The sequence below is a fragment of the Tamandua tetradactyla genome, chromosome 1 (assembly GCF_023851605.1).
Source record: "Tamandua tetradactyla isolate mTamTet1 chromosome 1, mTamTet1.pri, whole genome shotgun sequence".
Lineage (NCBI taxonomy): Eukaryota > Metazoa > Chordata > Mammalia > Pilosa > Myrmecophagidae > Tamandua > Tamandua tetradactyla.
This window is the reverse complement of record NC_135327.1, coordinates 51,959,735-51,984,827: the sequence shown is the minus strand read 5'-3', so window position 1 is coordinate 51,984,827 and position 25,093 is coordinate 51,959,735. Positions and strand designations below refer to the sequence as shown.

General features: G+C 39.1%; 1 protein-coding gene and 1 pseudogene across 3 annotated transcripts in view; one reads left to right on the top strand and one right to left on the bottom strand.

Moving 5' to 3' along the window:
- The window catches only part of PLCB1 (phospholipase C beta 1), a 706,046-nt gene extending 697,639 nt beyond the window's left edge, over positions 1-8,407 (top strand). The window contains exon 32 of one of the 3 annotated variants that reach the window (XM_077115679.1): positions 5,016-8,407. In XM_077115679.1, coding sequence (XP_076971794.1) covers positions 5,016-5,240 — 225 coding nt within the window. In that variant the 3' untranslated portion in view covers positions 5,241-8,407. The remainder of the gene's footprint in view (positions 1-5,015) is intronic. The other 2 variants (XM_077115662.1, XM_077115670.1) reach the window with 2 other exon arrangements.
- A 7,804-nt stretch (positions 8,408-16,211) lies between these two features.
- Positions 16,212-17,130, bottom strand: LOC143646595 (casein kinase I pseudogene; annotated as a pseudogene).
- Between the last annotated feature and the right edge of the window lie 7,963 nt (positions 17,131-25,093).

Sequence of the window (25,093 nt, the reverse complement as noted above, 5' to 3'; positions counted from 1 at the left end):
AATTTCTGTTTATGCATTCTCCAGTACATTTTTTTTTAAGTTCTGTCTTTGTGTGTTTTTCTTATTCCATTATATCATATTCTCCTTAGAAATTGGTTTTGATTATATTTGGCTGTTAACTCAGTGTCCTGGCTCACTGATGTGCCATTTATATTATACTGGCTTTTTGTGTGTGTATTTGTTTTGTTTTGTTTTTTTCTATTTGTAAGCTAACTGTCATGGGTAACTGCTTTCTCCTTGGTCTTCAGTTACATTATGCTCCAAAAAAAAATCCTGTGTAACTAGAACAGATAGATCACTGCTTTATTTCTTAAGGCAATTGAAAAAATATCAAAGGCAGGACAGCATACCAAGTATAAATTTCTTTGACAACATACTCAGAACTGAATCCACTTGGATTTGACTGTTTTGCCTTTTCCTGTTTAATTACCCAGAGTTCACAGAAGCAATAAGTGGCCAATGTCTTTTGAAAATCAAGTTATCTCAGCTACTTACAAATTGAGTCTGGCTAGTCAAATTGGAAAAATCAGCCTATAATAAACTTTCTGCTAGCGCTCTTGTTCATGAATATCTGCATATAATATAAGAAGTCATCTTAAAGTTAGATATTAAATTTAGCCATGCTTTTCCCTCTTTTTGTACATTTTCTAAACATAGGTCTTATAAAATTAAGATCAGGCAGACTCATGTTTCCTAATGTTGTAGAAAAGCTCCAGAGCAGATTTTCTCAAGAAGAAAAATCTCTCCAGTGCTGATTTTTCCCCAAGAATAGATTCTGAGGCCACAGAAATAGAAAAGCAAGGCCAATTGAATTAAATTATGCAATCTTCATAGGGTAGGGCTATATATGAGAATCCTTTGTTTTCCCTCACTGTTATCAGTTACTTATTGCCACAATAATGCTGACTAACAACAACCACAAAACTCAATGGCTTAAAACAGTAAGTATTTACTAAACTCAGGGTCTAAGAACTGTCTAAGCTGTTCCCTTAGGGTCGGGCAGGTTTGGCTGATCTCAGGAGACTTGCTTATATGTGTTTAGCTGGTAATTCAGTTAGGGGCAAGCTGGTTTAGGATAGCTTTACTATCATGTCTGATAGTTAAGATGATGGGGAGAGGCATATTTGGACCAACTGTCTATCCTCCAGAAAATTAGCCCAGACTTGTTCATGTGGTGACTGAGCAGGCTTCCAACAATGAGAGCAGAAGTGCACAAGGTCTCTTGAAATCTTGGTTTAGAATTGGCACACTGTCAATTCTGGCATATTCTAGTTGACAAAAACAATCACAATGCTACCCCAGGTTCAAGAAAATCTGAAAATACAATCCACCTCTTGATAGGAAAACCTGCAAAGTCACACTGCAAAGTGCACAGCTATAGGAGAGGTAAAGAATCACTGCCTCTTTGACGATCACTCTGCCATTCCTGTAGGCCATGCAGTTGAATAGAAACTCAACAAATGTTTGAGTGTGTGAACCTGAATGCAGCAGTTAGTTGGGATTATCCCAGCAGTGGGATGATCAAGAGGAAGCACTGGGGGTCAGTGGAGGACCATCCCAAGGCCAGGACTATGGGGAGAGAAAATTAAGGGGGGTCCAAACTGGAATTCTACAGCTGAACCCAGTGTCTCAAGTCCTGGTCTAAGCCAGATTTATATCTGCTGGGACAGAGGTTACTAGATGCCCACCAGCCCTATATGGCTCACGAGTGTGGTTTGGATTATTGCCAGTAATAAAAAAAACAAATAAAGAGATTTTACAGGAAAATGTTGATTTCTGACATCTCTTGAAAAACAAGAATCTGGCAAGCATCAACTGGAACATCAACTGGCAACCTTTTTAGGTGGAGCATGTCTTCTACAGCTCCTCAGAGAATCTGCCACTCCTGCTTTCTTGCATAAGGCCTGCTTCTTTTATTTTCATGGCTTGCTTGGCCCCTTGAAGCATCTGAGCTTATGACTCTTTGGCTTGCTTTGCTCTAGACTACTGATGGATGGGGCTTTATTGGAACAAAGACAGACTTTACCGTGGCATGGCCTTCACATTTCTTACAATGAATAAGTATTTAGTTTAAATGCAGGGGAAAATTAAAAAGAAAACTTAAAATATAATAAATGAAATTTTATAATTCATTCTTTAATAACTGAATGAATTTTTAAAAGATTGGAATATATAGCATTTACTATAAATCATTAGGCAGTGACATAATAAAATTTACTACTAACCCATGGCAAAAGGAAGAGTTCACTAAAATTATAATTTAGCCATAACTGTGTCATTTTTGTAAAAAGCTTTAGTTTAAATATTTGGCACCTCTGATATTTTACACTTTAATTTCTTTTTTTAATTAAAAAGAAATTAATTTTTAATAAACAAGAATCAGAAGTTATTAAACACCTTGGGGTCTTATCTATCATTAACCCAAGATAAATCGTCTGCTAGATCAGGTACAGTATATCCGCAGCTGAAGGTCCCCAGTCTAAACTGAATGAAAACAGCGATCTGCTATTTTCCTAAAAATCGGGTCATTTGCTTAACTTCATTTCCCTAACTACCTTGGAAAGGAATCTTTTAATCTCGTGTGTTACTTAATTAAAATCAAGGTGAATCAGAGCTTTGATAGTAATAAATAGAAACTTTCAAACACCAAGCTAAGATTACATTGATGTAAAAGAGTATGACACTGTAAATGCCACATTCCCTTCTAAATTACTGGGACACAAGGCAAATAATTGGCAGTTATCTTCTTGTCTCTGATGCCCTCGTGACTTGCGTGTGCCAGACACCGAGGGTGAGCTGTGTGTGTCTGCTTGTGTTCCATCAACAGAGTGTGAATCTCAGAGCTCTGCATGCTCTTCTCGCAACATGGTTCCTCCTTGGCTTATTAAAATTTGAGCGCCAGCAAAATATACTCATAAATAACCCATGTCTTATATTTGGGGAGAATAGTTGGGTTTCAGTATTCACTTAAGCTAAAATAAGCCATTTTTATTAGGTACTTAAAAGAAAAACAGCTTTATTGACATATAATCCATACAACCTTATAGCTCATCCACTTAAAATGTATAATTCAATTGAGCTGCACAATCATGACCACAGTCTAATTTTGGGACATTTTCATCAACCCAAAAGAAAGCCCATACCCATTAGCACTCACTCTACATTTCACTTCCTCCCAGCTCCTGACAATCACAAATCTACACTGTCTTCACAGATTCTTTCTTTAGCAGATTTATATCTGCTAAAAATGATGGAAATTTCATCATTTTTATTAGGTACTTTTTGATATGGAAAAAAGGAGTCATTCGAACAAATCCACAGTCCATTTTCTGAGACTCTTGGGGCCTATTGTTTTTGAAATTCATAAATTTTCTTATTTTAGAGAGCTAATCTGATATACCATAACCTTCCTTTACAAAGAAGGGAAAAGGGAAAAACAAGGGACCCTGTCTACAGAAAACCCAGGGAGTTCTGGGTTACCCTCATAATCAAATTAATATTTCTGCAATAAAGTGCATAAATGTCTATGCAAAGTGGGATAAATACAAATTTTAAATAGCCCTATGTCTGCGAATATCAATGAGTTTGCCACAAATTTACAAAGACTTTCTGGATTTCAGAAGTTAGGGGACTTGGGGATTGCAAATCATGGATTAAGGATCTTAACTAACTAAAGCTCAGGAAAATGTCTCTGGCATAGCAATAAGACAGGAGTCAAACTAAAGAAGATCTCATCTGCAAGCTGCTGGCAAGGGCGGGAGAGGAGGTGAAGCTGGAGAGGGGCAGATGCCAAGGGCAGGCTTCAGGTGGATGGCCCAGGAGTCGAGGCAGGCACCAGAGACTGCACCAAAAGCTGCAGGAGGAGCATGTGAAGCTGGGTTCAAGACAAGAGGCAGAGTAGGACCAGACAGGGAGACAACCAGGCAGCCCAAATCAGACCAGGCTTGGGCGTCAAATCAGGGAGCTTGTAAGAAATGCAGAATCTCAGGCCACTCACATCTCCTGAGTCAGAGTCAGAATCCTAGAGGATTCACCTTTTAGGAGCATATCTTAAGAAAAGCTGCTAATAAAAAGAGGTAAAGAAACACCTAGTCTTTTGCTGCTTCTTAGATTATGCTCCTTGGTTATCATTCAATAAGCTATGAGAATTTTATTTAAAATTCTAGGTCCTCAGTGGGGCAAAGTTGAGCAGAGCTTCCTAGCAGGCAACACTCACTACTATCCTCACCCCTCACCCTACTTCTAACAAAGATACCCAGCTTTTATCTGTTTGTTTGCTTGTTCAATAAGGGCCTTCATCTCATGTTGCATTTGAAGAAAGGGTCCTGTGGTTTTAAAAATCTGGGAATTCTCCAGAGCACGAGGCAGATAAATTAAAAGTCAGTTTACAAGGTAATTAAATCAGTTTACAGGGCAACTAAAAATTAGAATTAAAAACACTAATCTAAATAAAGAAGTGATAAAAAGAAGTCAAAGCAAAAATTAAAGGTAATTCCATCAATATGTTCAAGTTTTAAATTTTCAAGGGACTTCTCTTTAGAAGTACCAGCATTGGCTTCTCACAATTACCTGAAGTCCACACTCCAAGAAACCTGCTCCTCTTTCCTCTACTTCGATCTACTTCTCAGCTTGCCCCACTATCAATGCCCTCCTAAGTTTAAGAACTTTGGATCACGACATATTACATCTGGAAAGTTCTCCAAAAGACCACCCCTGTTTGTTTTGGGTGTGTGTGTATGTGTGTGTACATGTGTGGGTAGATAATATTTATTTATATCATTTCAAGTCTTTAGCCCTTTTATGCCACCTGTAACCTGAACTCGACGTTTAGCTGTGATCAAATGATATGTCCAACTAAACTCTATTTTACATTTTCTCTGTAGGTAACTAGTGGATGATACTCTAAATTAATTTATTCCTCCCTTCTCTTTGTACGTCTTGCTCAGAGTTTTTACATTAGTGGTTATAGAAACCTAAATGACCTAAAAGCATTCTCCTCTGTCAATATCTCCCAGCTGCAGGTGGAGCTGGAGCAAGAGTACCAAGACAAGTTCAAAAGACTGCCCCTGGAGATTTTGGAGTTCGTGCAGGAAGCCATGAAAGGCAAGATCAGTGAAGACAGCAATCACGGTTCTGCCCCTCCTTCCCTGGCCCCAGATCCTGGAAAACTGAGCAAGTCCCCCTCCAGTGAGGAGGTAGAAGGAGACAATCCAGGAAAAGAGTTTGATACTCCTCTGTGATTGTTCCTGTCAGGCCTTCAGAACACGCATGGCCATTCAAGCTCTACTGGACTCTCTCTTATTACAAAGATCACTGCCCAGGAACGTCTTCCTGAGAAGCATCCCTTAGCCTAAAGTCCATCCCAAAGGAAGCGTTCCAGAAGGATGTGTGCAGAGATCTCTGTGTCCAGGCTCCATGTGTTATACGGAAACTGCTGCAGGTCTACTAGTGGAGAGTGCATGTATATGGGATTTTTTTTTCTTTCCAATAGTAAATTGAAAGCAGGAAACTTCCAGGCTCCATGGAACATTTAATGAAGGACAGTGTCTTATTTGAAGAAAATCGGGTTCAAGATTTTATTTGAAGCTCTGGTGTAAAGTATTTCAGAGTATAGAAATAGTTTGAGAAATGTGTAGCACTATTGAACAGCAACTTTGAGCATTCTTTTTTCTAACTGCCCCTCAACTACCATATCCTCACATTAACATACATCTTAAACTGTTTCATCCTTTGCTTTGCAAGCACTGGTGGCTTGCCATTGGCTAATTTATTTATCAAAAGAGGCATCATCATATTTGTTGTTGACAAGGCTTTCTTAGATATTGTAGTGATTCAAATAAGCTGGTTTTCTTCTTTTGAAAAAAATCAGGCCCAAGACTTGGTGTTATGGCTTGTATAGTTGGCTGCATGAGCAAATTAGCTGCACATTTCTGGGGAGTATGCTCTCCATGTTGTCTGTTAGCACTTACAGTCTGGGTATTTGTTGGTTGTTGGGCTGACATGATCAAATAACTACAAAGAGTCTGTTCTGTTGAATAAAAATGATTGAGCTGATGTATGTTGAGTAGAGATTCAGTCAGACTCAACAAGTTCCAGTGGTTATTTTCCTGTCTGACATTACTTAATGGTTCATTTATTTTTAATATGGAGATGAAGATTGAATATATATCTAAAGAAGATGTAGACCCGCATATAAATGATATATGTTACCTCCATATATGTATATATATAAATGTGTATATATATATATAAATGTGTGTGTGTGTGTGTGTGTATATGTGTGTGCATATATATATATATATATATATATATACACGCACTCGGCCCTATAAGTACACACACACACCCAAGCACCCAAGTAAGTACAAATGTGTGTTTATTAATTGGCAGTGACGCAATCTCATCCACAAGACTTAAAACCAAATTCAGCGATAAATGGATAGAAACAAAAGGTCAAATGTCTAGATTATATGGATATTAAAGTGTATTCAAATGCTAAGAAACTTTTCATGGAGCCAGTGATGAAAGTTGAGGTAGATTTAGAATATGAATTTGGTACATATTTTGCAAGATCAAAAATTTGATTTTAAGTAGCAGATGTTTTTATGGTCAGAATATACAAAAAAATGTAGATAACAGCAATATGGAAATTTATTAGTATCTTCCATAATTTTTAAGTCTGACATTTCAATTTTATTCTAACATCAGAAAATCTTTCATTACATATTTACTATGTACATTCAATTCACATAATTTTGCGTTAAACTCTTATTTTAGGTAGCATAAAAGAAAAATTATATGATTATTAAGACTGATCAAAAACATTATTTAAATGTCTTAAATAAGAGAAGAGAATTAAATAAAGAAAAATGTGATTTAGAGAGTAACACAAGGGACAATGAAGTTAAAGCCCAGAAGCAGATGCTCATGGCTTTATTTTACTTCAAAATAAACCTATCTGATTGTAGCTTAGCCAAGCATTTTAAAATTCAAAAACCAGTTGTGTCCTGAAAACTGTTTCAAGAATTTAATATTTTTATGAAAATTATTTTCTTTAACTTTAAGCAATAACTAGGGATCACAATTAAGTTTTAATCAAAATGAAATTTTAGTTCAAACATTAGGAAAGCGTGTTTAATTTTTTAAAAAGCACGGCTAGTGAGACACAAGGGGAAAAAATCACATCCTCTTCGGAGATTATTATATTTTGATCTAAAAAAGATTTGGGGTGTTAATTAGACACTTAATAAAACAACTTCCACTGAAAGAGAAATCTTTTGTAAATCGTTCTACTTTTGCACTTTGAAAGAAAGGCATTAATCATAAAGAAGCAAGAATGGTCAAAATTGAATGCTGCATTTTATAAACAAAATTACAGACTGTCTAAAATTGCAGAAGAATGAACTAAAAATAGCACCCATAACCAAACCCAAAGGTGGTTCTTACCGAACAGTGTTTCCCATTTTAGAGCTCAACTGAGGTTGAATAACCTAAACCTAAACAAAACCATTTTGGTAGTTGGATTTCATCATCTTAGTGACTCTAATCATTTTACAATACATTTGTATTTGGCCATTTACTGTAATCACATTTTTCTATCTGTATAATGACACTTTTTGCAGTTGTGGGGTAGTGTGTAACACTGTCCATTTTGCATCATTGAAACTACTACAGTGATACTATCATTTAATAATATTAATATTACTTGAAATAGACTAAGATAAAGAAAAGGGGTCTATATGATGTGTAGTTTTGTGCCTTTATGTATTTGCCTTGTTCTTTGTTGAATGTGTGAAATTCCGTACTGTGGTTTTCCCTGTAATAGAAAGTAGAGCCATGTATTAAATTTTAGACTGTGCCCCTCCGATACCTTTACACTACTGAGACTAGAGTGGTTTGGGCCGTGTATGCCAATTTTCAAAGTTCCTATGACATGCCATATGTTTTTGGTTTTGAACATTTTCATTATCACCATGCGTTAATTAATACTCCTGTAATAAACAGTCATTAAATACTTCCAAAAGAAAGGGCCATCACTTGCATTACTTTGAATTTAATGTTGCGCTTGTGCACTGTATTAATATTGTTTGTGATGGATTAGACATTGTGACTTCTACCTTTTAAGAGAAAAAAAAGATAGGACAAAGTATTTGAAGCTCTTAAAATGTACATATTTTGGTTCTTCTATCTCAAATTATTTAAAATGCATAATTCACATTTTTGTAATAATTCTATGCAATTTTGTGGCATGATGTTTCTTCCACTTGTAATTTTATGTGCTTTCATCACAAGTCCAAAGGAAACAATAAAAATTTCTTAACACAGCCCAGCTGTTATTTCTTGCTCTCTGGAGCAGGTCTACTGCCAATCTTTAGGACCTGACTGCCCAGCCTGACCGAGCCATTTACTGCAGTGGGAATTGAGATGCTGCTTTGCTTGCACCAGAGGGCACAGTTATTATTACTCTGTCATTTCACCATCAACCAGGGGGGGAGTGGCAAGGCCCTTACCCATTCTACGAAGGGGTTATCCCCTTCCTTTCTTTCTTCATCCTTTCTTTACTTAACTAAAGCCAAGGAAGGCAGAACCATCTGATTTGCAGAAGGCTTTTTGAAGGACCATGGAAATAATAAGGGCTGACAGAGCACTTGACGTTAGCTTTCTTATAATCAAATAAAAGAGAGTCAGCAACATTGATAGAAAAGGGAATATGGAATATATCTGTGTGAGTTCTATGAGGCTGTCCCAAAAGGCCCTCCAAATGCAGTGAACTGTTATCTATTACTGTGTAACAAAGTACTCCAAAACCTAATGGCTTAAAACAGTATGAATCATTTCTTAGCTCAGAATTAATGTGGGTCAAGAATTCAAACCAGGGACAATGGAGATGGCTTCTCCCTGCTCCAACATATCTGGGGCCTTGGTTGGAAGGTTAGAAGACTAGGGTCTGGAATCATCTTAAGATTCATTTCCTCATGTCTGGCTATTGATAATGGCTGTCAGCTGAGAGACCCACTGGGTAGGTCTGCACTGCTCTCTCCACATGGCCTGGGCTTTCCTGCAAGGTGGTAGCTAGATTCCAAGGGTGGTGAGCCTCCCGAGAGAGAGAGAGAACCAGGCAGGAGTCATTATGATCAAGTCAAGAAAGTTACCTGTCATCACTTATGCTGTCCTACCATTGGGGAGGGAACAAATGAGGAATGGAAAAAAATATATAGGTTATGGTCATCTTTGGAAAATACATTCTGTCACCTATAGTATGCACCAACTACACTGTAGTCACACCCAAACCTCTTCCAAGTGCTTGCTTTCTATCTCAGGGAACAGAACCAATACCAATCCAGTTGCCTAAGCTGAAATATCAGCAACATTCTTGACAGCTCCCTCTACCTCACCCCATTCCATTAAATCACCAAGTCAGGTCAATTCTAACCCCCCCTAATAAACTTACATTTTTGTTCACTTTCTATCCCCTCTTCTAGTACCTAAGTTCAGGCTACTTGTACCTTCTCATTTACCAGGGTTCTCTTAAATGGTCTCTAGGCTTCTAATCTAGCCTAACAACCCTTTTTCCATAATGCAGGTATGCTGATCATTCAAAAGCAAAAATGGGATCAAGTCACCAACTTAAAAAATCTTTAATTAACTCCAGTTATTTTCAGGATTAAATCAAAATTCTCTTGGGCATATACCTAGGCGTAGAATTGCTAGGACATATGGTAACTCTATGTTTAACTCTTTGAGGAACTGCCAGTCTGTTTTCCAAAGCAGCTGTACCATTTTGCATTTCCAACAGAAATGCATGAGGGTTCCATCTCCATATCCTCACCAACACTTGTCTATCTTTTTGGTTTTAGCCATCCTAGTGGGTGTGAAACAGTATCTCATTGTGGTTTTGATTTTGATTTCTCTAGAATGACTAATGATGTTGAGCATCTTTTCATGTGTATCTTAGCCATATATGTGCATCTTCTTTGTATATCTTCTTTGGAGAATTGTCTATTCAAGCCCTTTGCCCATTTTTAATTGGGTTGATATTTATTATAAACTCTGAGTCCTCTGTTTTGATTTTGTCTCTTTTGTGCCTCTCCATCCCAAAACCCATCCTCAAGAAGTCTCTTTTGACTATTGGTCTTCCCTGAGTCACTGAATAATTTTAGATTATTTAGGAAATGATATGGCTTATTTTTAAGGTGAATCCAGAAAGTTATGTGCCTCCTTATTTTTTTATTAAATATCAGATATTTACTTTCCAGGATTGATCTCTTCCTTCTAAAAGTTGGGTACAAAAAAGTCTGAATTGAATTAACTAGGTTCTGGTGAATTTCCTACCTAAGGAAATTTCTTAAGGAAAAATGAAAGTTAGAATATTTTGATGGAACAGTTTGCTGCACAGCTTTTAAAAGTTGAAGCAAATTACATAAAATGTTATAAAATGTGTCCTGTCAAAAAATCTAAAGTATCTATAAGAAATGTAGAAATAAGAAAGGCAAAAATCTTGCCAATTTAACATAACTCCTCATCAATCACAAACACATATCCTGATTTCAGAAATGTTAAAAACAAAAGTTTAACTGAGAATCAATAAAATACAGTAATTCCTTTTCTTTTTTTCAAAGAACTACGTGTTTTAAAAGAGCCTTATGTTGTATAATCACTTATTTAAAAGCAATAGAAAGCCCAATTTCCAGGCAAATGTTGTAGTCAAAGTTAATACCAGTCCAAGGGCAGAACAATAGTTGGAAAGTAGAAATAAATTTGTAATGATATCTCTGTTTTTAACATGCCAAAATAGCATTTGATTCATAATACCTTACGTCTCATTTTTAAATAACTTTTTTTTCCATAACTCTTTTTTTGTATATGATTGTCGCAGGTAAAGTAGCTGTCTCCAAATCTCCCTTGATCCCCAGTGTCTGCAGACTCTTTTCACCACTCACCGTTACCCTCATCTCCAGATTTATTCTATTTTCTATAACCTTTGCCTTAACAGTCATTAACATTTTCAGTAATCCTTTCACCTTTCCAGTGTAAATCATTCTATCTTCCTGAAGGCTCTGGTGTTATCTAAGTGAGCCCCCCAAAAGCCCACACCTAAGCAGGTAAAAGTAAGATTATCCTTAGCACTGGGAGAAGCTATAAATACTCCCATGTTAACATTCTCCCAGCAATATCTCCAAGCAACACATATTTTAAAAAGCCCTACTATGTTCCTGGCACTGGGTAAGCTCCAGACTCAATCTGGTTTAAAGTCCAGCTTTCTTGGTTATAATCAAGCCCTTAGTATATCTTTAAGACTATGAATGAATTGTACTGCTTATTCTACCAAAACCCAGTTGTATCATCAATATCTTGTTCTTCTGAAAAAATTCAGACAGAAGGAAGGGTCTATCTCCCTTTATCATGGCACTGCTGGCAAAAGACATGCACACACAGATGCGTGCACACACAAACACACACACAGAATGAGACAGACGGGTCAACCTCATATGGGATTTAACAGCCACCTTTTCTCTTCCAACAAAGAGTCGCACCCCACTTACCTACAGTAAAGGGTTACCCCAAGTCTTTGGACTTAGGGTGCAACCCATATCCCACTCAGAGGATGTCTTTGAATCTGAATAGTTTAGTTTAGTTTAGAAATAAAATTTGTACTGAAATCTCTATTTTAAAATGTCAAAATAGGATTTCATTCATAATGTACTACAAAGTCTTTAACCTCTTAAAACTTTTTTCCCATTTCTTTCTTTCCATGTATATGATTGTCACAGATTTAAAAACAAAACTGCTGCCCCCAATATCTCTCTCTCAATTCCTAGTGTGGGCAGGTTTTTGTCTTCTCTTCCCCTCACCTTCATCTCTGGGTTTATTCTATTTTTTTTTAAGTGAGACAAAGTTATGAGAAAAGCTAAGAAAAGATATTTTACGAGCAGGTCATCACTGTGAACAACTGGGGCTCAATTCCCCCTAGGCAACCTCTGAAAGACTTGTGGATCCACCTTCAAAGGTGGGGAGAAGAATCTGGGATATTTATCCACTAACTCCCATTGCTCATTGATTGAGGGTGTCTTCTGGGCCATTAGCTCTTTAGCACTTCCAGCCAGAACTCTCCACTGGCCAACCACATTTCTGTAGCATAAAGCATCCTCACACAGAGAGACGAAAGAACTTTTAGGTGGGTGGGAAATTATCTTGAATGTTTCCCTGGGGTAGGCCAAAGGTTGCATCTTAACACTCAAAACAGTCAGGAAGGCCCCATTCCATCTATAAAGAACATATACAGAGGAGCCAGGTAAATTGGCTTCAATAAAGGTCAATTGGCTCCAGTTTGGCATGTATCTTACGCCCAAAAGACATCTCTCTGTGGGAGAGCCTAAGCCAGTGAAAGCCCAGAGGAAAGCCCCCTAAGGTATGGGCCCCAAGGCAGAGACTTCTCTGGATCTGCTTTCAAACACGATCAGCTGCATAATTTTTAAAATATCAAACATTTCTCCAAAATATTTTTCTCCATTTGACCTTCCCTTTATTCAAGAAGCTACATCCCTCTGTGTTACATCTCTTAGGGAAGGGAAGCAGCAAGGTAGAAAGGAAGAAATCTGTATTTAAAGAATGTAAAAGATTCCATTTATGGAAAACCATTTGGGAAAAATGAGACAAAACAGCCTTTCTCTGAGCTGTAAGAATCAAAGAGTTATAGGGAATAGCATCAGAGGGTTCCTGAGAGAGAAATTTTGCCTCCTTAAGCAAAACACCAAAGAAATAACAAGACCCCAGGTGAAGCACAAACTTAGCAAATTGCCCTTAGAGAGCTTTAAGAAATTCCCATATCCTGGTGTAGCATGGGAGCAACAGAAAATTTTCAGTACTCTAAAGGGTGGAACAGAAGCAGAAGGAAGCATGGGTGTAAATGGACCAGGAGGACAGGATAATGGAGGTCTCAGTGGAGGCCTGCATAGAATGATGACACTGAAGGTCAGGTGGATCCTCCCTCTGGCATAGTTTGGCACCATATAAGCTTGCTGGAACTTAGCAACTGAAAACAATTAACTAACATTTTTAAACAGAGTGGATGTTCAGAACATAAACTAAATTGAGTAATATAAAAATAATGTGACTTTTCCAAACCTTCTGAATACACAAAGCCACAGTCATTTATATCCCAAAGGCTTGAATTCATCCAAATTCCCTTTAAAGCCTGGAGGACTACAAAATTCTGTGACAGGTAAAATGAAAGAATATTCCACTGGGAAGCCATGGGGAAGAAACATCTCCCATAAAGCTTCCCTGTTTTAATGCTCCATCCATTTCTTCCTGCTTCAAAACTTGGTAATAATGTCTCATTTAATCTAAAATTTTGTCTTCTATGCTTCTAATGACCTGAGCATACCTGAAGTTTGTCCTGAATCTGCTTGATACCACATTCTGCCCCCCTTATTCCAATGGCCCTCTGTGGTCTTTGGCCTAACATACTGAATTATTCTATCTTATCATGTGCTGGGCTCTAATTCCAGAAAAATCAAACCATACTCTTTGTTGTTTATCTTACTGCCTGAGTGAGTCATGTATAACTCAAGGCAAGATTGGATAACCAATAGCTTGTATTAGCTATTCCCACTGTCCATATCTTTCAAAGTCCTGTCTGCTCTTCCAAGTTCCCTCCTGACCCTTTCAGCACATTGATTTCATAATGGCCTCTGAGTACATTATCATTTTTCACTAACTTCCCCTAATTCACAATTCTTCTGACCTATCTTCCAATTCATTGACTCTCTCTTCAGCTGAGTCTAATCTGCTGTTAAACCTGTCTATTGAGTTTTTTTCCTCCATTTCAGCTATTGCAATTTTTTTATTTCTAGATGTTTTGATAATCTTTTAAAAATTTTAAGACATGTTTTCAAGGTTTTCCATTCTCTGAAGATTATTTCAACTTGCATTTTTTCATTTATGTATAGTCAGTTGTTCTATGTCTGTCAGCTTCATAATCTGGCTTTTGCTGATTCATACTTATATATGATTAATTTTTAATGTATGATTCTTATTTCCTCGAAAATCATTTATGGGCATTCTCTTAAACTTATATGGAAGTACCTCCTGACAGAAAGAACTGGTGTTTCCTTCTACATGATGCTTAAGGGACCATCCAACCAGATCCCTTTAGTTTCTTGTTTGTGGTGTTTTTATTGTTTTTAAAACAACATTAAGGTATGTGATGGTTCACTTTAAGGAAGGACATTCTTATGAGCAGCTTATAAATACAACCATTTTGGGATTATTTTCCCTCCAGCTGAGAATCAGTCTTTCCTCGCAGGCCCTGTAATAAAGACAGGAGGGGGATTACTTCTGGTTCCTTTCACTTTAAGGTTGAGCTATTTGTGATACCAGTTTAATGGGTGAAGGACATCCACTTAGACTGATTTGAATGGACTTGTAGACTTTGATTTTGATTTGTCTCTTCCATTGAGATCATCAAAATTGAATTTAACATTTCCTTGGTGTGCTGGTTTGAAAGGATATACGTTCCTTAGAAAAGCCATGTTTTAATCAAAATTTCATAAAGGCAGAATAATCCCTATTCAATACTGTATGTTTGAATCTGTAATTAGATCATCTCCCTAGAGATGTAACCCAATCAAGAGTGGTTGTTAAGCCAGATTAGGGGAGATGTGCCTCCACCCATTTAGGTGGGTCTTCATTAGTTTCTGAAGTCCTATAAAAAAGGAAATATTTTGGAGAATAAGGGAGATTCAGAGAGAGCAGAGAAGAACAACATAGCCACAAGAAGCAGAGTCCACCAGCCAGCGACCTTTAGAGATGAAGAAGGAAAATGCCTCCCAGGGAACTTCATGAAACAGGAAGCCAGGAGAAGAAGCTAGGAGATGATGCCGTGTTTGCCATGTGCCTTTCCAGATGATAGCAGAACCCTGACCATGTTCATCATGTGCCTTTCCACTTGAGAGAGAAACGCTGAATTTCATCAGCCTTCCTCAACCAAGGTATCTTTACCTGGATGCCTTAGATTGGACATTTCTATAGACTTGTTTAATTGGGACATTTTATCAGCCTTAGTGTAAACTAGCAACTTATTAAATTCTCCTTTAAAAAGCCATTCCATTTCTGGTATATTGCATTCTGGCAGCTAGCAAACCAGAACGCCTGGACACGTAAATATTCTCAGTGTAAAACTGGATTGTATTTTAATTCTGTGTATGTATCCAGATTCTAGCTTTCCCTTAGGTTTGGCCAGATAATTACGTGCCATCTTGTCATCTCTTCATTTCCTTTAAGACAATACTTAATAGATGTTTATAGTAATTACTTTTATCTAAGCAACATACATATGTGTCCAGTTGTAGGATGTTAACTAAATCTCTGTGACAACTTTTTTTTTAATACCAGAACATTAAAGAGTAATGCAAAGTCCTAAGGATAATCTAGTAGTCACTAAGTTTTTCTTAAGTTTTCATCTTCACTTTTGATGCTGTTATTTCTAGCACAGGTAAGCAGGCAGAGTCTTTCATATGCTCAAACACTGGAATCTTTGGCTGTTACCAAAGCTGGTTTGCAAACAAGGAGCCAACCATTTCACAAATGTTGTAACTGAACAACTTGCAAATCCCAGGGATGGAAAAATCCCTAAGAATGCACAATTATGAGCATTTACAACCATCACAACTGTGGCTGAAGACTGTTCATGCCATTCTTCTGAAATGAAATCTCAAAGCAATATAGTTCAAAATAAAACATTTTAACAAAAAAATGGCATATGCACAATTTCTCCACCAATTTTTGTGTGAGCCATTTAGTTAACTTTTCGTCTTTAAAAATGCAGTAGGGCAGGCCATGGTGGCTCAGCAGGCAAGAATGCTTGCCTGCCATGCCAGAGGACCCAGGTTCGATTCTCGATGCCTGCCCATGTTAAAAAAAAAAATGCAGTAGAAAACTGGACACCATGTTTCACTATTTCAGTTATATTCACAATTACAACCGCTACAACTCAGGATACAGCACCACCAATGCTGCCCAGAGCCAGTTTATATTGAAATTAAGTTCTTTACACCAAGTAAATGATTGTCTATAACCACTGGCTAGTATACATCTGAACTAAAATTTCTATATTTGGGGAGAGACAAATGTGCTCTGATTATCTGCTCTGTTCCTTCTGTCTGTCCATTCATGCTTAGAAACCTGGGTGGGGGGGAGGGTTGGACCTGCTAACCCTGGCCACTGGAAAAGGTTGCCTAATGGGCTGCTTTATGCCTTAACATTATAGAGTCAAATGTGTAGTCATATTTGATGCCCTGAAAAGAAGGCAGAATCGCTGCCTCAGATACATGTAATCTGGGGCTTCCTCAAAGAACAGCCCAGGACAATAGTTTAAGTACACAGCAAATTCTGCAGAAAACCCCATACATAAAACTTCAACAGGAGTGGACATCTTGTTTTCACTGTTATTTTAATATTTTTGTTTCTTTGTTGCAGCCTTGAGTCCTTGCCATGGCAGGCTGGTTCTATTAAAATAATCAAAACATATCCTAATGATTCCATGTCATCTCAACAACTCTGTTCAATACCAAGATGACACTAGCATATCAGGCAGTCAGGGCAATTTTAATCTTCTCTGTACGGAATGTGTTGCCTTGTCCCATTGTCTGTACTTTTTGGCTAAACTAAAATCAATAAGGAATAATTTATTATAGTGGTACCCATTATCCATTAGGAAGTTAGCTTCTTTAATGTCTCTGTGTATGAAATTCTTACCATACACATTTTGAATTCTACCAATCATCTGGTCAGCTAAGGTAACTACGGTTTTCATCGTGAACCTTCCTGAACAGAAACTGAAGAGGTCTTGGACGCTGGATCCAAGAGGATCCACAAGTAGCACATTGTGGTCTTTTCTTGACCACATCACCGGATGTGGGGGCTATTGCCCCCACCCTGGAGACTCTCAGTTTCCTTCCATGCAGCAACTTGGGATGCCTGAGAGTCTAGCTTAGCTGCCACTTTCTCGCCCATGGTGATGCTGATCACCAGATAAATGTCCCCGAAGGACCCACACCTGATATTCCATACCAGTTTAGATTTCTCTCGGACAACTAATTGGGCCTTGGAGCCGCTGCTACTCACCATCTTGAGATACAAACATGGATAGCTGGGGCCAAGGCCCAACACCCCTGGGAGGAAGACAAGCGCTTCCGGGGCCGTCTACAAAGCCAGGCTGCAGAGGAGGAAAGCAGGAGGCAGAAAACAGAGACACTTCCTCGGTGATTTAGGGCCCAGAATCGCCCGGGGGGAACCCAATCGCTGCCTCACAGTCCTATTTCTTTTGTCAGGCACGGTTTCTGGGTAGGCTTTCGTGGTTATCAGGCCCTGCCACTTGCTGCTGGGCCTTGCGGCAACATCGCAGCCTGGCCAACGGGCGCGGTGACGTAGGGAGCCATGACATAAGGCGTGGTGACGTAAGAGCGAGCAGTGACGTGAGGCGTGGTGACGTAGGGTGGTGCCGCCAAGGCCGCAGGCTCTACGTCAGGACCCGTTCACGCTGCTCATGCCACCATCGTCTTCTTTCCGCTACAGACAAAACAGTATTTTGATATCTATTTTATCTAGCGTGTTAGTTGTTCTCTGCCTGAACGTTCCTCCATTTCTATTGGGTATATTTTGAAAATTTCAAACAATTTTCCTGAAGAACCTCTTCGCTGTTGCCAAGGCCGTTTGTGCATCTGGATAACATGATAATTTCACTATCAATTTCCTGGGGAGAAGAGCTAATCAAAGTCTAAAAATGAAGTGGTTCATTTGTGGTTGGGGACCCTCTATAGCCTTACTCAACATATCTCAGCTGAAATACCAATTAGATTGGAAAATATCAGATAGATATTGCAAAATCTCTCCCTATAATCTAAAGATCTTCAAAGCTGTCATATATATATGTATGATATCCCTGTATGCTAAATTTAGCGTTTAGAGTTCCAATTTCTCTCTGAGATGTGTAAAAACTTATCTAGCCTGACAGTTCCCTGTTGGCTGCCCCTCTGAGAAATCAATTATTCAAACCAAAGCCAATTTTAATTTATGCATCCTAAATTACTCCTGGATTTCTTATATGATTTTTTATAAAAGATGTAATTTCAAATTTAGGGACTAATGGCTTTCAGGACAGCAATATAAAATCTGACCCTGAGTCACCAAATTACCTAAGGAAACAGATTTTTTTTCTTTAGTAGAGCAGTTGTGGGTTTTATAGAACAATCATGCAAAAGTACAGAATTCTCATATTATTAACATTATTATTATTAACCTATTATTAACATCTTGCATTGATATGGAACATTTGTTACAACTGATGATAGCACATTTCTATAATTGTGCTATTAACCACGGTCCATGGTTTAACTTATAGTTTTCTGTTTGTGTAGTGTAGTTCTATGGATTATTTTTCATTTTTATTTTATTACTATATGTAGTATAATCTAGCATTTCCCTTTTAATCACATTCAGATATATATTTCTGTGCTGTTGATTACACTCACAATATTGGGCTACCATCCCCACCAAAACATTCCTAGCATTCCAAATAGGAACCCTGTACAATTTAAGCCTTAACTTCCCATTCCCTATCCCCACCCCATCCCTGGTAACCTATATTCTAGATTCTTACTCTGTGAATTTATTATTCTAATTATATAAAGAAATACTTCAAGTTAACAAAAAGATGAACAACCTAATTTTAAAATGGGCAAAAGATTCTCTCCAAAGAAGATATACAACTGACTCATAAACATATGAAAAGATGCTCAATGTCATTAGCCAGCAGGCAAATGCAAATCAAACCACAATGAGATACCATTTCATACCCATTAAATGGCTGCTATTAAAAAAAAAAACAGGTATAAGAGAGGATGTGGAGAAATAAGAACACTCATTGATTGGTAGTGGCAATGTAAAATGGTGCAGCTGCTTGGAATTCAGTTTGGTGGTTCCTCAGAAAGCTAAGTATAGAACCACCACATAACTTGGAAATTCCACTACTAGATATATACTCAGAAGAATTGAAAACAGGGGCTCAAACAGATATTTTCACAGCAATGTTCATAGCAGCATTATTCACAATTGCCAAAAGATAGAAGCAACCCAAGTATCCATCAACCAATAAATGGGTAAATGAAATGTATATAAATACAATGGAATATTATTCAGCCATAAAAAGGAATGAAGTTCTGATCCATGCGACCACATGGAAGACATCATATTGAGCAAAATAAGACAGAGGTTTTGATTATCTGATATTTTCACCAAGATGTAAGTACAAGATCAGTTCTTATTCTTTATTGTGTCTCTAGGGCATTGTATCCATTGGGGCAGGCACAAAAGACGGCAATCAATAAAGGCTGAATGAGTTAATTAACCTATTGTAGATTGATTGCAAAAATCATCCTAGTTCTTCATATTCTTCTTCTAGCTTGTAGTATGACTTTGTAGATCCTCCCACCAAGAGGTGGTATCTCTTCACCACCCTTGAATCTGGACAGGCTTTATGTTGGGCATTGATAGAGTGTGATTACTTCATTATACCTGTTCCCAGATTATTGCTCTATCTCTTGGAACCGACACCACCAGGACAAGGCTGTGCTTGCCTGCTGGAGGATGAGAAGCCTCATGGATTGAGTGGACCTCATTATAGCATCTGAAACACCACACATGAGATAGGGCCAACCAAGTTCAGCTAAGCCACCTGGTCAATCTGCAGTTGACCATGGTGCATGAACCAAGCTAGCCCAAGGCACTAGAATCACCCAGCCAACATGTCAACTTTTGAACATTAATAAATGGCTCTTGCTTTCAGCCACTAAATCTTGGGGTGGTTGTTACACAGCAGTAGCTAACGGTACAAAATAAGATAAGTGGACCCCACAGTCCTCAATTCTAAATGTCTAATGGACTCAAACACATGGATTTGTGTTTATACAAGGGGAGTCCATGTGGCAATGAACCTCAGTGTATAGGGGTTAGGAACCCCTTTGAAGATATGATGAAAACTCATGAATCAGAAAAATATTCTTATACACACATGAACATAGAGGATTTTTTCATGCTTTTTTGTCTTCCCAGTCCTTTATACATATTGTTCTTAAGTTTGGGGATTTTTCCCTGCCCCTCTCCTTATTAGCCTGCATATCCCCAGAGAAAATACTAGAAACTCACTTCCCAGACTCTTTGTAAGCGTGGTAGAGACACATGGCCTAGCTAGGATCAACCATTCATTGGAAGCAAATGACATTCAGAAGCAGGCCCTGCAAAGATCCATTCTGGCTAGGATAAAGGCAAAGATATTGCCTTTTCAGATACAGCAGTGGGCAGAGGTTCTAGAACACTGTGCTCTGTGTCAGGGGGCAGAGGTGCTCCTGTCCAAAAGTAGAAGCAGCATGGTCTTTATTGGAGCAGTCAGCTGTGTTTTTGAAGTGGATTCTAGTCTGCTTCTTAGACCCTTCCAAGGATACTGTGAGCTATCTAATGCCCTTTAGTACATTCCTTTTCTGCTTTAACTATGCATGCAAAAGAGAACTATGACTGCTAAATACACAACAAATTTTGCATGCAATTCCAAGATTTTATACTACCTTCTAAAAACCATTCATTGCTTAGCTACGTCAGAATACATAGGCACTCACATATTATAAGGTGAATAGGTTAAAAAAATATGATAGGATTGAGAATGGAGTCAGATAAGGCTTCTTAGTGTGATAGAATAAACCGTAGGTGGAGTGAGCACACTTGGCTCTAGTCTTAGCACTGCTGCTACCTGCCTAGCCATTGAGGTCTAACTGGTGTCTCGGTCCCCTCCTCTGAATCTGAGCAATATTGTGACCAATAGAATGAAGCAGTAGTAATTGCTGCATGACTTCTGAGGCTAAGTTGAAAGGGCAATAGAGCTTCTGCCTTGTGTGCTGGAACATAAGCTTTTGGAGCCCCATGCCACTGTAGAGGCCTGACTTCCCAGGCAACCATGCCGTGAACAAGTCCAGACCACTAGGACAGGCATGTGCTCCAGCTGGTGGCCTAACCGAGGTCCCAGCTGAAGGCCGGTATCAATTTCCAGACATAGCTCCAGGATTTTCCACACAAATTGATACATCAGCCCAGGATATAGGCATCAGCCAGGACTGTCCCAAGCAAATCTGAAGAATGATCACCCTACTGAGCACCTCCTGTCAGCTAAGCACTTGGGCCTTGCAATACCTCTATGGGCTTCCTTAAAATGGGGGGAGGTTTTTGATCTAGTAGATGTCAGAAATCCCAGTGCCTACAAGAATAACGAGAATGCATGAGACAGCTGAACAAGAGTAATAGAGCATAGCAGGGACTTCGGCAAACTGACAAGGTCATGTACAATCTAGAGGGAATGGACACAGCTCCAGTATTTGTTGTGAGGAGGAAATGTGGGCTCAATATTCCCGATATTCTGATTGTTTTAAGGGAAGCTAGAAATCTGAATTTTCCCCTTAAATTCATTTTTTTAAAGCTAATTTGTTAGGTAGCGTCTATGGAACAGGATTTGTAGATTCTCCAGATTAATGGTTCAGGATCAATCAATTTTAATACCCTATTGCCTCCCTTAGGTATCTACTAATCCTGATAATCCAGCAGGCTCAGTTTGGCATTAGCTGTCATAGTTCATACAGGATAACCCACTGGGTCACAAGCCACACATTTCTCTTGTCCTAGAGTTCCAAACTGAAGCTGATGGAAGCTCCTTTTTTATAGCTTGCATCATAGGATTTTTAATCTATTGCATTCATTTGCATAAGTGTCTACCCAGGTGCAGAAAAAACATTCAAATCATTAATTCCATATATTAGTAATTGCTATAATAATGCTATGTAACAAACATCCAAATACCTTATAACAACAAGCATTAACTATCACAATCGCAGATCTGGGTGTTGGTAAACTTAGGCTGGGTTCACCTGAGTCACCCTGTTTTAGACTGTGGCTCAGCTGGCCATGGGTTAGAGCTAGCCATGGTACTCAGGTGGAAGGAGCAGCAGCAAACCAGTAGTTCTTCTCTTGGCGTATCACCAGAGTGTAAGAGTCAAACCGAATTGCACAAGTGCACACAAAAGTTCTGTTTGCCTCATACCTATTCATATTTCATTGGCTAAAGCAAGTCACATGTCCAAGTCTAAAATTAAAAGTGCCAGAATGCATACTCCACCCACAATGGAAATGGGAGAGAAGTAAATGCTTACTGAAATGGAATCTAAAGTCTCATACCACAGATGTCTTTCTAAAAAGCTGGGTCCCTTTCAAAATAATTCCCAAGCAGTTCTCTCCCAGGCTTCACTGGCTCCCCATGGAGCTGCTGGGCTCTGCGACTTCACCAACAGTGGACTTTGGCCTGCTGCAAAACACATGGTGGGTGGCAGCAAATGCCGAGGGCTTGGAACCTCTCAGGACAAGTGTTCTAAATTAGGAACAAAGCATTCCACAGGGTACGTCAAAACTTTAAAAATAAGCCTTTGCTCCATACATAGCAAATGACCTTGCTGAAGATACTCAAAAGGCCTCATTTAAGACGTTCAAGTAATTACTTGGGAGCAGTAACCGTAAGGTTTTTCCACCCCATCTGTGTCCTGCCTCCGAAGCCTCTCAGTCCCCTTGCTATTTTGTGTCCTGTTCCCATGGGCTGTTCTGCAGAGAACATGATCTGTCTTAGTTCCTATGATGGCCAGAGCAAATTACCACCAACTGTGTGGCTGAAAACAGCAGAAATTTATTATCTCACTGTTCTTGTAGGCTGGAAGTCCCAAATAAAGGTTTCAGCAGGGTTGGTTCTTTCTGGAGACTCTGAGGGAGAATCCTTCCTTGCCTCTTCTTAGCTTCTGATGGTTACCAGAAATCCTTGGAGTTCCTGGGCTTGGGGCAGCATAACTACAGTCTTTGCCTCCATCGTCACAAGGCCATCTGTTCTCTGTGTCTGTCTGTCTGTCTCTGTCTTTTACCCTCTTCTTATAAGGACACCAGTCATAATGGATTAGACCACCCTAATTCAATATGACCTCATCTCGGTTGCATCTGCAAAGACCTTATTTCCAAATAAGGTCACATTCACAGGTACCAGGGTTTAGAATCTGAACATACCATTTCGGGGGGATACAATTTAACCCATAACGTGATCTCTGGGCCACTCAGGCAGTTGTAATCCTTTCAGGCAAACTTCTCAGGCACACTAGCAGGCATTGACCTAGTGTAAGATATCTATAGATTGATGGCACGTTTGGGCATTTTCTTTGCTGTGGATATAACATATTTACCCTGTTGTCCTGTTGCCTTCTAAGGAGAGAGAAGTCAGCCACTGCCACAATGAGCATTTCTTTAAGGCTGAGCCCATGGTACCAGCAAACAGGTCGGATATAGCTCACCCTGTTCCAGACCACTAACTTAGATTTTTGACAATCTAAAATATCCTTTTCTGAATAACCCCTGGAGCAAGGTGAACCTGTTGCCAGTTGAAGCCCAAATTGGGGGGAAATGCAAATGAGTGTTTTATAGTGGATCTAGGAACCAGTGTGCATGAAAAGCCTGGAAAGTAGATACTAGTCAGCACTGGACTCATAGATAGGACAGACCTCCCAGACTCTCAGATTTCTTATTTACTGCATAACCCAGAGATAAGTGGGCCACCTCGTGGACAATGTCAGCCATGAAATACCTGCTTTTCATCTAAAAAAAAATCGTAAACCAATTTAAATTTTCCATGAAGACTCAAAGAGGGATCCAAGGTAGAGGTGAATTTTATTACATGCCGACACACTCTTCTTCCCCACCTCTTCCCTCAAGGTCCCACACATCACATGGAACTACTTCACCAATTTGCCACCTCTAATTCTTTCTGCCTGTTTCTCAGAAAATTCACAAAAAAAACCTGAAACTAAACAGGCCAACAAGGGATGCCCTGGAAGGTAGAGAGGCAGGAAATATCTATAAATTGGAATATATGTCTGGTCACTTGCTTTGGACATTTCCACTCCTCTGACAGGTGTGGGCTTTTACACTGGGCCTGGAGCTACCCTTACAGGACATTGGATTTTAAACCATGCTATGCGATTAAGAAAACAGAACTAAGGCCTCAAGACCTTTGTTCAAAACTCAGGCCCATCAATTCATTATCTGTTTGCATTTTGGACATGTTACTTTGCATTAATGAACCTATTTTGTCAATTGCAAAACAGGAATAAAAATTCCTCCTTCCCAGTATCATCATGGAGATTAAATAATGTAATGGAAATGAAATCTGGATCCAGGTGGACCCTTAACAAGTGTGTGTTCATTCTGAGAGACCGCAGGTGCCGGGAAAGGCTCAGATCACCTGTTAGGCCATTTTTCACAAATTGGTTTCCTCATTTATGCCCTGCCTCCTAGAAAATATTCAGGCTTCCTGACGCATGCAGTACAGTTGACTGAAGGTCGTTGGGAAATAGGTAACAATTTGTATAGACAGGACACCCAGGATGGAAAGTTCTTCCTCAAGTACTATGAGTACAAGTTAGAGTCAAATGAATGATGGAGAGTGAATCAGCCTCTTAAGTCATCCTCACTCAGAGAAGAGAGCACACCCGCAGGAGCCAGGAGCCTGTTCTCTGGGATATGCTCTTCACTCCTCATTTGCTCTGTTGATGGCTTTTTATCAACTTGATTGATCTTCAGTTTGCTTCCATGTCTTAGTTTGCTGGGGCCGCTACAGACTGGTTGGTTCAAGCAAAAGAAATTTGTTGTCGCAAGGTTCTGGAGGCTGGAAGTTCAAAATCGAGGTGTTAGCTGGGCCATGCTTCCTCTGGGGAAGAATCCATCCCATGCCTCTGCCCTGGGCTGCTAATGGGTGAGTGGCCATACTCAGGCTCTGCCTTGGCCACACGGTCATCTCTCTCTCTATGTCTAAATGTCCTCTCCTTATAAGGACACTGCCACCACTTCATCCTAACTAATAGCATCTTCGAAGATCCTATTGATGAATAAATTCACATTCATAGGACCAGAGCTTAGGGCTTGGCCATGTCGGTTTTTTGGGGGATGTGTGGGGGGAGTGGGAGTA